The sequence below is a fragment of the Lepidochelys kempii genome, chromosome 19, assembly GCF_965140285.1.
Source record: "Lepidochelys kempii isolate rLepKem1 chromosome 19, rLepKem1.hap1, whole genome shotgun sequence".
Lineage (NCBI taxonomy): Eukaryota > Metazoa > Chordata > Testudines > Cheloniidae > Lepidochelys > Lepidochelys kempii.
Genome location: NC_136398.1, coordinates 3,791,609 through 3,805,107, shown reverse-complemented (window position 1 = coordinate 3,805,107; position 13,499 = coordinate 3,791,609). Strand labels below are relative to the sequence as shown.

At 51.9% G+C, this 13,499-nt stretch overlaps 1 protein-coding gene across 4 annotated transcripts; it reads right to left on the bottom strand.

Moving 5' to 3' along the window:
* Positions 1-5,865: 5,865 nt before the first annotated feature.
* On the bottom strand, positions 5,866-11,517 carry LOC140900348 (interferon alpha-inducible protein 27-like protein 2A). Of its 4 annotated transcripts, none has more exons than XM_073317541.1 (5): positions 11,270-11,517; positions 8,525-8,577; positions 7,744-7,782; positions 6,831-6,992; positions 5,866-6,211 (listed from the first exon to the last, which is right to left on the bottom strand). In XM_073317541.1, the coding sequence occupies exons 2-5, from the start codon at positions 8,529-8,531 to the stop codon at positions 6,138-6,140; spliced, it is 282 nt and encodes a 93-aa protein (XP_073173642.1). In that variant the 5' UTR covers positions 8,532-8,577; positions 11,270-11,517; the 3' UTR covers positions 5,866-6,137. The 4 variants fall into 4 exon arrangements, with proteins under 4 accessions (XP_073173642.1, XP_073173640.1, XP_073173641.1 ...); XM_073317539.2 differs by lacking the exon at positions 11,270-11,517 and adding an exon at positions 9,929-11,176; XM_073317540.2 differs by lacking the exon at positions 11,270-11,517 and adding an exon at positions 9,824-10,095.
* Positions 11,518-13,499: the final 1,982 nt, after the last annotated feature.

The window sequence follows — 13,499 nt, the reverse complement described above, 5'->3', positions numbered from 1 at the left end:
TAGCAAGAGAAAGTCCTGCAGCACCTGAGAGGAAACAGAGGAAATGTTACCCCAGTTCCTGAGCTCTCCAAGCAGGCCAGTTAACCCCTGCCTGTGGTACATCAATTTCCAGCAAAGCTCCTGCCGACACAGTCTGACGGGGGGCACAACAAAACAAATAACCCTCCTTCGTTTTTGGCATGGATCTAATGGATTACGTTCTTAAATCGGCCTGCCGTCACCAGGACGAGCAAGACAGCCGTGTGCTTTGTTCCCCTGTCTTCACAGAACACACTGGAATCTGCATTCCTCTAGCTTGGGTCATTTGTGTCTAATGCAGAATAATGAGTGAGCCCAGTCCACAGCTAGAGTGGAGTTAATCACGTCTGGCTTCCTTTTGCCCTCGCCTTTAAGGGCCTTCTGTGGATTTATATGAGTAACAGCAGCTACTTTCTAAGCTCTTCCCCTTCCCCTCACTCCCTTCTCCTGGGCACTTAGAAAACCAAAACACTTTCTTTCAAGCATCTGCTTGTTTGTGTTCCTCTGCAGTGGAGTGGCAGCCGAGTGTAATTGCATATACACCCGGTTCGGTGCTGGGATAAGGCTAGCGTCCCTGGCTTAATTTCTCCTGGCTGGCTAGAGCTGTGAGATTGAGGAAGCATCCCCCCTGGCAATGTGGAATTCCACCTCTTGCCTGACAGCATTTGCAGCTACAGGTCCTGCATCTGACTGTTTCCCCTTTGCAAGAAGATCGTGAACAGGATCCTAGGTGAGTGCAGGATAAGGCCAGTGCTAGTTAGGCAGTGAGCCCAGGTCCCCACTAGCGAGACCACTGATAACAGGATAGCATGGAGGACCATACGAACAGGGAGGAGCAGAGCTCATTTGCCAAGACAGTGGAGGGACAGTTCTTTACATGCAAGAGAAGTGAGAGCAAATGTGGAAATACTAAGATCATCCTTCACTGCAGAATTGTTTGCCAGATCAGACACTGATGCATATGAACGAAGCTCAGCTCCTAATGCCTGCTAGACTTACCTATGGATTGCAGGGTTGCCACAGCACTTCCAGCGGCTACCCCTCCTCCATTGGCTACAGCCGCTGCTGACATCATTTTGGCAGCAGGTGTCCCAACTGCAATGCCTGCTCCAGTAAAGCCTGCTGCCCCGAGCGCTGCTGGGACAACAACGGTGGCAACTCCTGCATGACAAAAAGTGCTGCAAAATGGGATCCCAGAGCACTGCATCTCCAGCTTCGGTCCCCAGAGCCACCCCCAGACCGGATCCCTCACTGCTTCAATTGCTCATGCTCTGAAGCACCACCCATGGCTCCATTTTTGCAGTGGCAAAATTCAATACAGGGCTTGTACATTTTCAAGCCCCCGTCCTGACTCCACCCCTTCCACGAGACCCCGCCCCTGCCCCACCCCCATTCCAACCCGTTCCCCAAAGTTCCCGCCCTAACTCCGCCCCCTCCCTGCCCCTACTCCGACTCCCTCTCCAAATCCCCGCCCCGGCCCCGGCTCTTCCCTTCCTCCTCCCATGAGTACGCCACGTTCCCGCTCCTCCCTCCCCTCCCGGAGAGGCCAAACAGCTGTTTGGCGGCAGCCGGGCGGGCAGCGCTGGGAGGTAGGTGGAGGAGCGCGGACACGGCGCTCTCAGGGGAGGAGGAGGTGGTGTGGGAGGAGGGGAGCTTGGCTGCCGGTGGGTGCCGAGCACCCACTAATTTTTCCCCGTGGGTGCTGCAGCCCTGGCGCACCCACGGAGTCGGCGCCTATGTCTCCAGCCCCTCTCCCTGCTCTCCTGTGAGCGCCTGCAGCTTCGCATGGCTTGGGGCAGGCATCAGACAGCCAAGTGCTGCAGCATTCTGCTCCACACGGGTCATAAGGGCCAACACGTTCTCAGTAGGCGAGACCCCTGTGCTTTGGGAGAACAGATGAGCCAAGTAAACCCAAGGCGCAATAAATCTCAGTTACAATCTCAAGTATTTTGCAATATTGACCCACTGTCCTGAGCTTGCAACTTACCTAATCCAACAGTTGCTCCCACAGCAATGCGGATAAATCCTAGGAAAGGAGATGTTTATACTAGTGAGCCATCAAAGACTTCAGCAGATGATCAGCAGGTCAGAATAGAAATGGGGAGAGGCCTGTGATGCTGGTTAGCGTGAGTGACCTGGATTTTGTTTGAACGTTCCCTGTCTCTAAACATGCTGGATTCCACTTTGCCGTCATCTTTGAGCATTTCTACTCGATAATGAGCTATGTACTCAGGGCTCCAGTCTCTGAAAGGCTTGCTCATTCTCTTGATTCAAGAGCACTGACCAGCCCCAGGCCTCCTGGTAGGGTGACCAGACAGCGAGTCTGAAAAATCGGGCCGGGGGTGGGGGGTAATAGGTGCCTATATAAGACAAAGCCCCCAAAATCTGGACTGTCCCTATAAAATCAGGACCTCTGGTCACCCTAGCTCCCGGTGAGGCCAGCAACGCTGGGAAGATGGCTTCTGGGATCCTCGGGGCCGGGTAGGCGCAGCAGTGAAAAGGGAAATAAAGGGATATTTTAAAAGGGATGCTCCAAAAGGGATATTTTAAAAGGATCAAATAAAGGAGAACCAAGGGACCAGTGAGATCAGTGGAATGACTCCCGATTTACACTGCTGTAGCTCACCAGAATCTGGCCCCCTCCCAGTCTTTCCAAGCTAATGCTTGTCACAGTAAGCCTTTCTCTGCCTTAGTTCAATGGCAAATAGATCCTCATGCAAGCCGTGCTGTATGAACAGACCACTGGGCTGCATTAGAAGAGCAAGTTTCCCAGGCCTGCCCATGTACATAGGAATTGCCAAACTGGATCAGACCCGAGGTCCATCTCCATCCAGTTTCCGGTCTCTTACAGGGGCCAGAGCCAGATGCAAGAACCCCTGTTCTGGGCTTGCGGGGTTACTGGCTGCCTGCACGATACCCTGACGCATTCGTGTTGCCTGGGACGGAGACCGTTCCTGGTCAAAGCTCAGTTCGTGAAAGAGAAGGACCTTACCAACCATGACTCAGACTCTGACCCACACGCCCTGATGACTGGGATAGCAGCTCCGCTTCGTCAGCCCTGAGCAAAAAGCCAAACATACACTTAGACCAGGTCTGAGACTCCGCCCACGCCCCATGCCTCGGGCAGGTGCCAGAGGCCTGGGGTTACGTCGGCAACAGCATAGGGCAACTCCCTCCTAGCAACGCCCAGTGCAGCTCTGGGGAGGTGTCCCAGAGCCACTAACACAAGCGAGCCTCAGCACAGGCCTCTTCCTTTGCGGAGCCTGCGCTAATAGCTGGGGTAACCCATCCTCCTCCTGCATAGCTGAGCCCCACATGGAGGGTGTGGGACCTTGTCACGGACAAGTGAACTCCTAGCTGCAAGGAGTCATGCCCAGTGCACGTGTGGGGAGCACAGCTCTGTTGGGAAGCTGCACACGTATCAAGAAATTCTAGGGTAACAACCACGGCCCAGCTCCTCCTCTGCTCTTCCCTTCCCCTGCCTGGACTGCCACCACCTCAGCATAGGGTTGACTTTGTCCCTGTCTCCTTCCCTTGGCGTGTGCAAATTCCTCCCTTTCTATAGCAGCTGCAGTGTAAGCTGGGATGTGGCTTCTAAAAACCATGTAATGAGCCAGCTGGGGTAAAAGCCCGGCTGGTCCCTCGGTGGGTGAAGCCAGACAATTGCTGCGCTCTCGAATGGACTCACATGAAAATGATAAAAGACAAAATGTGCTCTCACCCGGGGGGCGAACGCTTCTCGCCAAAGGCTCACTCTGTTGTGAGCTCTTACGCTCAGGCCTTGTCCTCAAAGGAAACTGGCACCCTCAAAAGGCAATCCTGGGAGCTTAAATTCATAATTTTGCTAGCCACTAAAAATCTTGGGCTTCGTAAAGACGCTGGGTTTCGGGCGTATGACAAAAATCGGTAACCCATTCACCTCTTTGTCCTGCGGCCACAGGGGCATTAAAGGGGCCACATCACCTGGACTGGTCCCGTACCCTAGGTGTCAACTCCATATTCTAAACAATCTGTGCGACCTTGCATTTAGCTGTGACACCCGGAGTCCCTGTCCCAGACCTGACGAAGAGCCCTGTGTAGCTTGAAAGCTCATCTCTCACACCAACAGGAGTTGGTCCAGGAAGAGCTATTACCTCACCCACCTCGTCTCCCCTAAAAGCTGGTAGAAGATGGAGATTCAGAAGCTTTGAAGAAGCATTTGCCCCCCTCTCGGCTGTAGCTATGCAAGCTCTAACAGGACCATGTTCTCAGGGCTTCTCTACGCTGATTGGCCCAAACAGAAGGCCTGCTTACAGCTTTGTGCGCAAACAACACAGGAAACGAAACTGATTTCTTAGATTTCTATTTTCCAGCCCAAGTTGGACTTTATTCACCCTGGAAGAATCTTTCTTCCAAAGCCTGAATGAGGAATGATGGGTGTTTAAAGTAGGATTTCATTTAAAGGCATCATTCACTTCCCCGGCAGTTCGTCTTTCAGGAATTGTGTATAAACGACATAACACAGTTTGGTGATTTTTGCCAAGACCCACTGACCCATCCACCCCTTGTAACACTGAAACAAACAAGCAAAATTAAGCCCCACGCCCACCCCCACAATGCTTTATGTAATTTATAGGCATCCCTTCACTTCTCCTTGAATCATCACCCACTGCACGCAGATTCCCTAGCCCTGGACAGAGTTAGAAGTGGCAGGTCAGGGCTATTAGAATGAAGGGTCTCTTACCCTCAGAGCAGCAACTTACCTCCAGCACCGGGTGAGCAGAATGAATTGATTGCTGTGCAATGCAGCTGTATCAGGAACTCAGTTTCCAGGCGTCTGCTACTGCATGGGTATGTGTGTCGAGAGGACAAAGCATCCTGCACCAACAGCAGGGATGGCAAGATCCCACGCCCTGCTCCCCTTGAACCTCCCTGCCGCCGGACACCCGGATGCTGGAGGATTTGCATGTTAACATTTGTAGGGCACAAACAGAGAAAACCACTTGCAGTGCCTCCCCTTGTGATCCAGACCCAAATGGTACAGTCCTTCTATGCCAAGACAGTAAACCCCATCCTTGCCACATCCTAGCCGGGCCGGGTACCACCTCCCCATCTCCTTGCCCAAGAAACATTCTGTAGATACAAGCTGCAAAACAACTGCCCCCCTGGGGTTCCACCCTCTTCTGTGCGGCTGTAGAGTGGCTAGAGGGGACCTCTGTGGTTTAAAATTCTGCTTGGTTGGGTTTTTTTTGCTTGTTACATTAGCCTAGAAGATTCAGTGGTCAAGGCGAACTAGTGAAATGGTGACGTCACAAGAGGCTGAAAGGTGAGTAATTGGGGGAGGGGGATTTTTAGTGACATGGCCCAAAACTCTGTTTTCTGTTTGATTTTAATACCCACGTAACTCTAATGTCTGGACTAGACAGAGAATGGTTTCATCCTGGTTTGAGACTGTCACAGTAATGTGGGATTGGAGGACCAGCTGCATCAATCCACTCCACAAGGCCCTAGTAGCAGGGGTGCTCTTCTTAGAGCTTTCCCATCTCACCGTATTGCGTGTCCTGGGGCTGAGTCATCAAGAAACAATAAGGAACAATACTCCACTGAGTAACCCGCCACTGAGCTAGGAATGGCTAGACATAGCCACATTGAGTGGCCACAAGATTAAACCCCAGATTTATTGCAAAGCCGGCTCTGGATAGATCTATCTCTGGCAGAGGTCTAGAGCTTCTAGCTCTTTTTTCCACTTTGACAACACTTTGTTTTGGTCCTGGCAATCCAGTGGCATGAAGGTGTGTGTGCACATTCGGTGAGCTATTTTTCCACTGACACACAATCAACAATTTTCAACCATAACAACTCAGGGCATTTAAATTTGCAAAAGTTTATTGATTTCTCACATTTCAGCCAACACCAATAATTCAGCCATAATCCCAACAGAACTTGACGTCTGTTGTGGAGAAGGTAGAACAAGCGACAGATGTGCGGGAGCTGTTTCTACAGGCCACTTGTTTTTGCATTCAACTACAGAGCCATTTCTCTAACTTGCTACTTGATGCATAAGCCTAATGGTGCCATTGAGAAACTGCCAGCAGACGAGTCAGTGCGTCTTCCAGAGCATAAAGGAGCCGTTGGAGCTTTCAGAATAAGGCACTGGCTGCTGCCCCAACACCTACTATCGCAGCTTTGGCAGCTACAGGGAGGCCTGCAGCACCTGAGAGGAAACAGAGAATCAGCTAGTCAGTATCACGACGTTATACTAGCAGGCCAGTTATCCCCTTCCCACATCCGGGCACTACAGAAGTCATGACTCTTTGTGCTTTCTGTATGGATGCAATAGGTTACACTGTTGCTTGGCAGAGTCCCTTTTACCAGGAGCCAAGAGGCCGGTTCTGTACTTTGCTGACCAGTCTTGTTGGTGCAGCCTTGAACAGGAGTGGGATTTTCAAACACTCAAACACTGACACTATTCCCCTTAAAGTCAATGGGGCGCATCCCCAGCGAGAACAGAGTTAAGTGAGTGAACCCTGAGCACCTCTGAAGATCCCATCTGTTCCTCTACAGCAATGGAAGCGAGCAATGGTACGGAGTGAGCACCTAGTGAACAGAGAAGCTAGAGCATGTTGCATCTAAGTGCTTAGCAGTTTATTAGCAGGATCTGTGGGGAGCAGGTTTGGCCAGTCAGGGGAGAGACTCATTCCTCATTACATGCAAGAGAAGTCAGAACCACCGCAGAAATGCCAGACTCTCTCCATGAAGAGTTGTTCATAGGGCAGGAGTGCACTACCAGACACACGTGCATTTCAGTGACAGGTTAGCTCCCCATTACTTACCAATGGATTGCAGGGTTGCCACAGCACTCCCAGCGGCTACCCCTCCTCCACTGGCTATGGCCGCTGCGGACATCATCTTGGCAGCAATGGACCCAGCTGCAATGCCTGCTCCAGTAAAGCCGACTGCCCCGACTACTACTGGGATTCCAACGAATGCCACGCCTACGTTCATGACACAGTGATGATAAGCAAAGTCCAGGCTCCTACAGCAATTGCTTCTGCAGCAGAGCCAGCCCTCCATGGACCTGCACCCATCCACCCCCCAAGCTCCTCTCCTGGGTGGTCCAATGGATCGTGTGGTTAGCAACCAGGGAGGGCAACAGGGTCAGAGTGATATGGGGTGAACTGAACTGAACTTTCGCTAATCTGCAAAGCAAGCCCTAGCAGGGTGCACAAGTGGAGCTCAGAAGCAGCATCTTGCCTTCCTATCTCTGCTCAGCAGAGTGCATTGATGCTACAGGCCTTGCCGTACCCCTCTGGGGCCGGTTGCCCCTGGAAGGACAGCACCAGGGCAATAGCTGGGGATGGAGCTCTCACCAAGGGCACGTACTGTATAAGGAAGGCCTAGGCCCGGTATAGCCCAGTGGGTACAGGCTCTCCATTTTCACACCAGCAAAATGAACGGTGGGCTTGCAGGGTTTCAAAGGTATTGTCTCCAGCCCCTGACCCTGCTCCCACAGCGACCCTGCGGCCTCATGTGGGCTGGGGAAGAAGTCAAGCCGACAGGCAGAGTTCTTGTTCCCCACCAGTCTATAACATTGGATGCCTGACTCTCCTGAGGTTCATTCGCACTAGGAGGGATCCCTGCACTGCTGGGGCAGCTGGTGAGCCAGGAGAGTCCCGGGCCGAATAAGTCTTTGATAAGTACAGATGTCAAGTGTCAACCAGCCAGTGCCAGGGGTTAGCCCCTTACCTGCTCCAATTCCTGCTCCAACCAAAGTAACAAGACTGTCTAGGGAATGAGAATCTGATGTTAGTGACCCAGCAAAGACATTCACGTGCTATAAACATGTAATCATGTAAAGCTGGGGAGGTCTGTGCCATTAGTGAGCACCAGGATATTTTTTTTATTTGAACCTCTGTATCTAAAGCAGCTGGAGGGCCTGTTTCCAATGTGAAGTGTTTGATAAGGAGAGTGATGCCTCCTCAGCCTGGGGAATTACCTGATGGGTTCCCTGTCTCTGTCAAGCAGCATCTCACTGGCCAGGAGGCTGCAGCCAAGGCCGGGGAAGCCATGAAGAGCCTCAGCCCAATGTAACCGAGGCTCAGCATAGCAGAACAAGAGGGAAGGGATTTGGGGATGCTCCAGTCTGTTGCAAAAGGAACATTTAAAAAAGAAGAACTGAAATGGCTCTGAAGTCTCCACCCCATCCTAGCCCCAGCCCGGCCGCCCATGGGAGCAGGGCCACTCAGGAGGCTGTTTGCCCTATGGTGGTGATGAGCCTCAGTCTGGCCAGCGCCAGGTAGAAGGAACCCAGCCAGTGGGGCTAGTTCTGAATTGTTCTCTTCACTACAAGGGCAGACACTTCCTCACGCACGCGCCACTGCAGGAAGGGAGCACTGGGGCTGCACTGGAAGTGTCCAGGGCCTCCCCCTGTTCTGGGTTTCAAGGGGTGGCTGGCTGCTAGCACAGCGTGGTGACTCCGTCGGGGGGCAATTCTTGTTCCAGGCACAGGTAAATAAAAGGCTCTTACCAAGCATGTTTGCTGCGTGTGGCTCTGAGTCTGTCACCTGGGTATCGTTGGCCCTGCACAGAAAGTGGGAAATGCAGTTAGTCCGGTTCTGAGCATCCTCCCAAATACAGCCCCTGGGGGCCAGTGCCACAGGTGTGGGGCTACACCACTGGCCGCACAAGCCAGCACACGTGTACTTGCTGGTGTTTGTACATGCCCCAGTGTCACTAACTAGCCCTCAGCTTCTTACCCACATGCAGCCTGAGCTAGTGTCCAGGGGTAACCCATTCTCGCAGCTGGTCTGCAAGATGTCTCGCCAAACCCCATCGCCCACCTAGCCAACCCCAGGGCTCGGCTCTCGTGCGTGCTTAGCACCCCTCCGATTGCACGTGGGGGATGCGTGGCTCTGTGCTACCACCCATCCAGCCTCGCTCCCTGCCCAAACTGTCCCCACCCATGCAGGACCTCCCTGCGCCATGCGAAGGGGGTTGTCTCTCACCCCTTTCATTCTTGGGCAGATTGTAGTTTAAATTCTTGCTGAACATTTCCCCTCCAGCTGGGGGTGCAAGCTCTGGGGCTGGGAATGAGGAGTTTGGGGTGTAGGAGGGTGCTCTGGGCTGGGACCGAGGGGTTTGGAGGGCGGGAGGGGGATTGTGTCAGGGGGTTGGGCTGTGGGAAGGGGTGCAGGCTCTGGGTAGGGCTGGGGATGAAAGGTTTGGAGTGCAGGAGGGTGCGTTGGGCTGGGATTGAGGGGTTCGGAGGGCGGGAGGGGAATCAAGGCCGGGGCAGGGGGTTGGAGTGTGAAGAGAGGCTCAGGGGTGCAGGCTCTGGGTGGCACTTACCTCAAGAAGTTCCTGGAAGCATGTCCCTTCTCCAGCTCCTATGCAGAGACATGGCCAGGTGGCTCTGCACGCTGCTCCATCCACAGGCACTGCCCCTGCAGCTCCCGTTGGAGCGCTGGAGGGGGGCCATTGGAGCGCATAGGAGCCAGAGGGGGGCCATGCCGCGGCTTCTGGGAGCCTCGTGGAGCAGCCCCGACTCTGCTCCCCGATTGGAGTGCTGGAGCGGAGCAAGCCCCAGACCCCGCTCCCCAGGGGGAGCTCGAGGGCCGGCTTAAAACGGCTGACGGATTTGGCCCGCGGGCCATAGGTTGCCCACCCGTGCCCTAACTGCCCTGCAATTTTGTTGTACTAGCCTCCTCCATCCCTGCTCTCCCCCCGCTATACATTAGTGAGAGCCTCAAAGGAAACAGCTTTCAGAGCCACCTGCCTTGAACCCTTCCAGAATATTTTTTAAAACAGTGTTGTTCACTGTCCCCACCTGGTTCCAGAAGATTGTCTGAGACCGACTCAAATGCATCCACTAAGAATCTCAAAGCTCTCTGCAGAAAAGTTAGACTCGGGGGGCTTTTCAAGGGGTACTCACTTGAAATTTGGTCCACAATCAAAGACAACCCTTCCCTTCTCCCTGCCCCCCCTCCAAAAAAACAACCACCCAACCCAAACCTCACAATTCAAGAGCATTAGAGAAGTTTGCATAATCACTGATGACAAGCAGGTGAAAGAGGAGCCCTAGGTTTCAATTTCCCAGCCCAAGCTGCGAGAAATGAAAAGGAGAAACGAAAGTAAAAGCAAACTCGGACTTAAAAAATACAGTAGAACCTCAGAGTTCCGAACTGCCGGGAATGGAGGTTGTGCCTAAAGCTGAAATGTTCGTATCGCTGAACTAAACGTTATGGCTGGTCTTTCAAAAGTTTACAACTGAACATTGACTTAATACAGCTTTGAAACTTCACAATGCAGAAGAGAATTGCTGCTTTTAACCATCTCAATTTAAATGAAACAAGCACAGAAAGAGTTTCCTGAGCTTGTCAAATCTTTTTCTTTTAAACTTTCCCTTTTTTTTTAGTAGTTTACATGTAACACAGCACTGTGCTGTACTTGCTTTCGTTTGTCTCTGCTACGGCCTGATTCTGGTTCCAAATGAGGTGTGTGGCTGACTGGTCAGCTCCTAACTCGGAGTTTCTACTGTACTAGGTTTCTTAATTAGAAGTGTGGCTACGCATGGGAAAGAAATCAGATTAAAAAGGCTCTTGCTAATGGGGAAGTTACTTGGTTGGAAGCCGTCTTTCCGCATCTGTTGTAAATATCGTCTGCTCCAGGGAGAGCCTCACAGAGATAAGGTTGGCAGAATTACATTTTTTAAAATAAATTAACAGATACTGTTGTCTTTAAAAATGTGTCTATTTAAATGGTCACAGTGTGGGGTTTAAGCATTTTTATAGATTTAAATTTTCACCATTGCAGGAAATTATTGGGGATGGGCAGGCAACGGGGTAAGGGTGTGTGTGAATAATTATTTAATGGCAGAAGACCTTGTTATTCAAAAAGTTAAAGCCTTATAACCTTTACGATGAATTGTCAACATCACATATCCAAATATCCAAAGTAAATAAATATCCTTCATTCAAACTCTAAGTTCTCTAGCAGCATTTGTCTTACTTTGCCTATCCATAAACTTCAATTATTGGAAATATTCTTTTGTGGGTGTGTGTGTATGCAGCAATCCACGTTTACCAATAAAAATCTAACCTTTGCAACCCTAATCAGAAGGTACCTGAAGCCCAGGCAAAGTTAAAAATGTTACTTATGTTATGGGGGGGGGGGAGTAAAATTTATGGCGCTGCAGGTTCCTGTCATTTTCAATGTGTTTGTTTTTAGCACCATTGCAAGGTAAAATTCTCTTATCAACAGAGCAGCAACTTACCTTCAGCCTTGGGGCAGAATGGTCCACCCTCTGAGGAATGTCGCTATATATAGGGAGCACTGGACCCAGCTATATACAGTAAACCAGCTCTTGCGTGGGTCTGTCTAGACCACAGGACACGCAGCCCACCCCAAAGGCAGGGAAAATGCCAGGGTCCGCTCGCTCCCTTTTAAACACAGGATTAGGGAGGATTCGCTTGTGAGCAGCCAAAGTGTGCTCAACCCCCCCTCCCTGCCCCCAACCCTAGCCCCTGCGATTCAGAGCCAGATGGCACCTGCTTTTAGGTACGCCGATCATTTCCTCCCCCTCCCCCTGCTTTCCTTACACTTCAGCCCTGCAGGGAGAGTCTAACGCAGTGGCTCTCAAACTTTTTTTACTGGTGACCCTTTTCACATCGCAAGCCTCTGAGTGCGACCCCCCTTATGAATTAAAAACACTTGTTTATGTATTTAACACCATTATAAATGCTGGAGACAAAGTGGAGTTTGGGGTGGAGGCTGACAGCTTGTGACCCCCCCATGCAATAACCTCGCAATCCCCTGAGGGGTCCAGACCCCCAATTTGAGAACCCCTGGTCTAATGCTTGTCCAGCCCGTGTGCAGCATGGTGGCTTGTTTTGGTGGGGAGGGGGGTTTGAGGTTTTTTGAAATATGAACACACCTACTGACTAGGGCTGGCCAGAAAACATTTCCACTTCATAACTAGCATAAGACCCTTCCTGAGCATGTGTGTGTTCCCGAACAACCCTGGGGTCAGGGCGCTCACCTGTTTGTCTGCTCGGAATGAGGCACGGCAGGACCTGGAAGCCAGGACTCCCACAGCCCAGGGGAGGTGTCAAACCAGCGGGCTATCGGCAATCCCAAGAGCGTTCTCTTTGGCAGAGCAGAAGTTCCCCCCGAACTGAGTAACCTGCCCAGCAGGAGGTTTGTTTTTGACCAACCGGCATTTTTCAATTGGAAACCATTTTGTTGAAAGTTTCTGGTCCTGCTCTACTGCTCATGGGTCTGCCTGCCTGACAAACGTTATCCAAAGGAGGCCCAGAGCAAACCCCATTCCGGTTCTGCCTCTTTATTTATTTTTGCTGCTTCCTGATGGATAACCAAGGGCCTGAAACCCTTTTCAAAAGATTATTCTATGTTGGTGTGACTCCTCCCCGGCCTCACGGGGAGAGGTTTGATGAGATTTCCTTCGTTGGTTTGCAAGTTGACTGGAGATCCTCAAGAGAAATGCAGCAGAATTAAAACAGAAACTTTCCCGAGTTTCCCTGAATAGTTGTGTTCCCCACCCCCCTTCCCCTGACAGGAAAAGGGGCTCTTTGTAAAAAGGCAGGTTAGTGGCTTGGCAGCTCTGGATTGGAAGCTGTCCTCACATAGCAGGCCCTCTGCCCACAGGGCTGGGCTGGAGGGAGAGGGAAGCTCAGTCTGAGGTCCAGTCAGCCCTTTGTTTCTCTGCTGCAACTACCCCCAAAGGGTAGGGATAGGAGCAAGTTAAACGAGGTTGCGGGATGCAGGGAATTGTCCACTGGGATCTACACTGAAACCAAAACTCACTGTATATTGGGCACTAAAGCCAGCCAAAGGCAAGGCACTAGCATTGAGAGGCTGAGCCAGGCGCTTCTTCCTCGGGAGTTACAGCACAGACAGCTGCTTTACTGCGCAGCAACGTGCCAGTGTAGACAGGGCCCCACCAGCGTAACAGCATTCGCTCCTCACCGGCTTTGGATGGGATGCCTTGGGCATCCTCACCAGCAGCTGCTGCCGCGGGCGGCATTCTGCCCTCAGTGGCACTGGGCAGCCGTCTGTCTTCAGCGGGTTTCCTATAGGCAACTGTTTGGAGCTCAGTAAGCAAGCCTGTGGATGATGCACAAGGTGGAAATGGAATCTAGCTCCTTCTCCCATTGCTGCATGGGGCTGTCGGACGAGTGGGAATGAAGCCAAAACGAAGCAAGCGGCGGTGGCTGGTCATTGACACCACTTCCCCGTGTGCAAGGATCCACTTCCACGTCGTTCAGCACTGAACTCATTGTAACTATACCATTTCTTTTGCCAAGTTGGGCAGCTGCAGGAGGGAACCCACAGTTTGTGCTTCCGAGGAAGGGTTCTCTCGTCAGCCAAGATAAACGCAGCTGGCAAGGGCTGCTTACATCGCAGAACTAACTTCTGCCTTTGAATCAGATCTCTTCTCCACGGGGCTAGTGCGTCTCTTCTCTCATGCCAATGCCCAAGAAGCT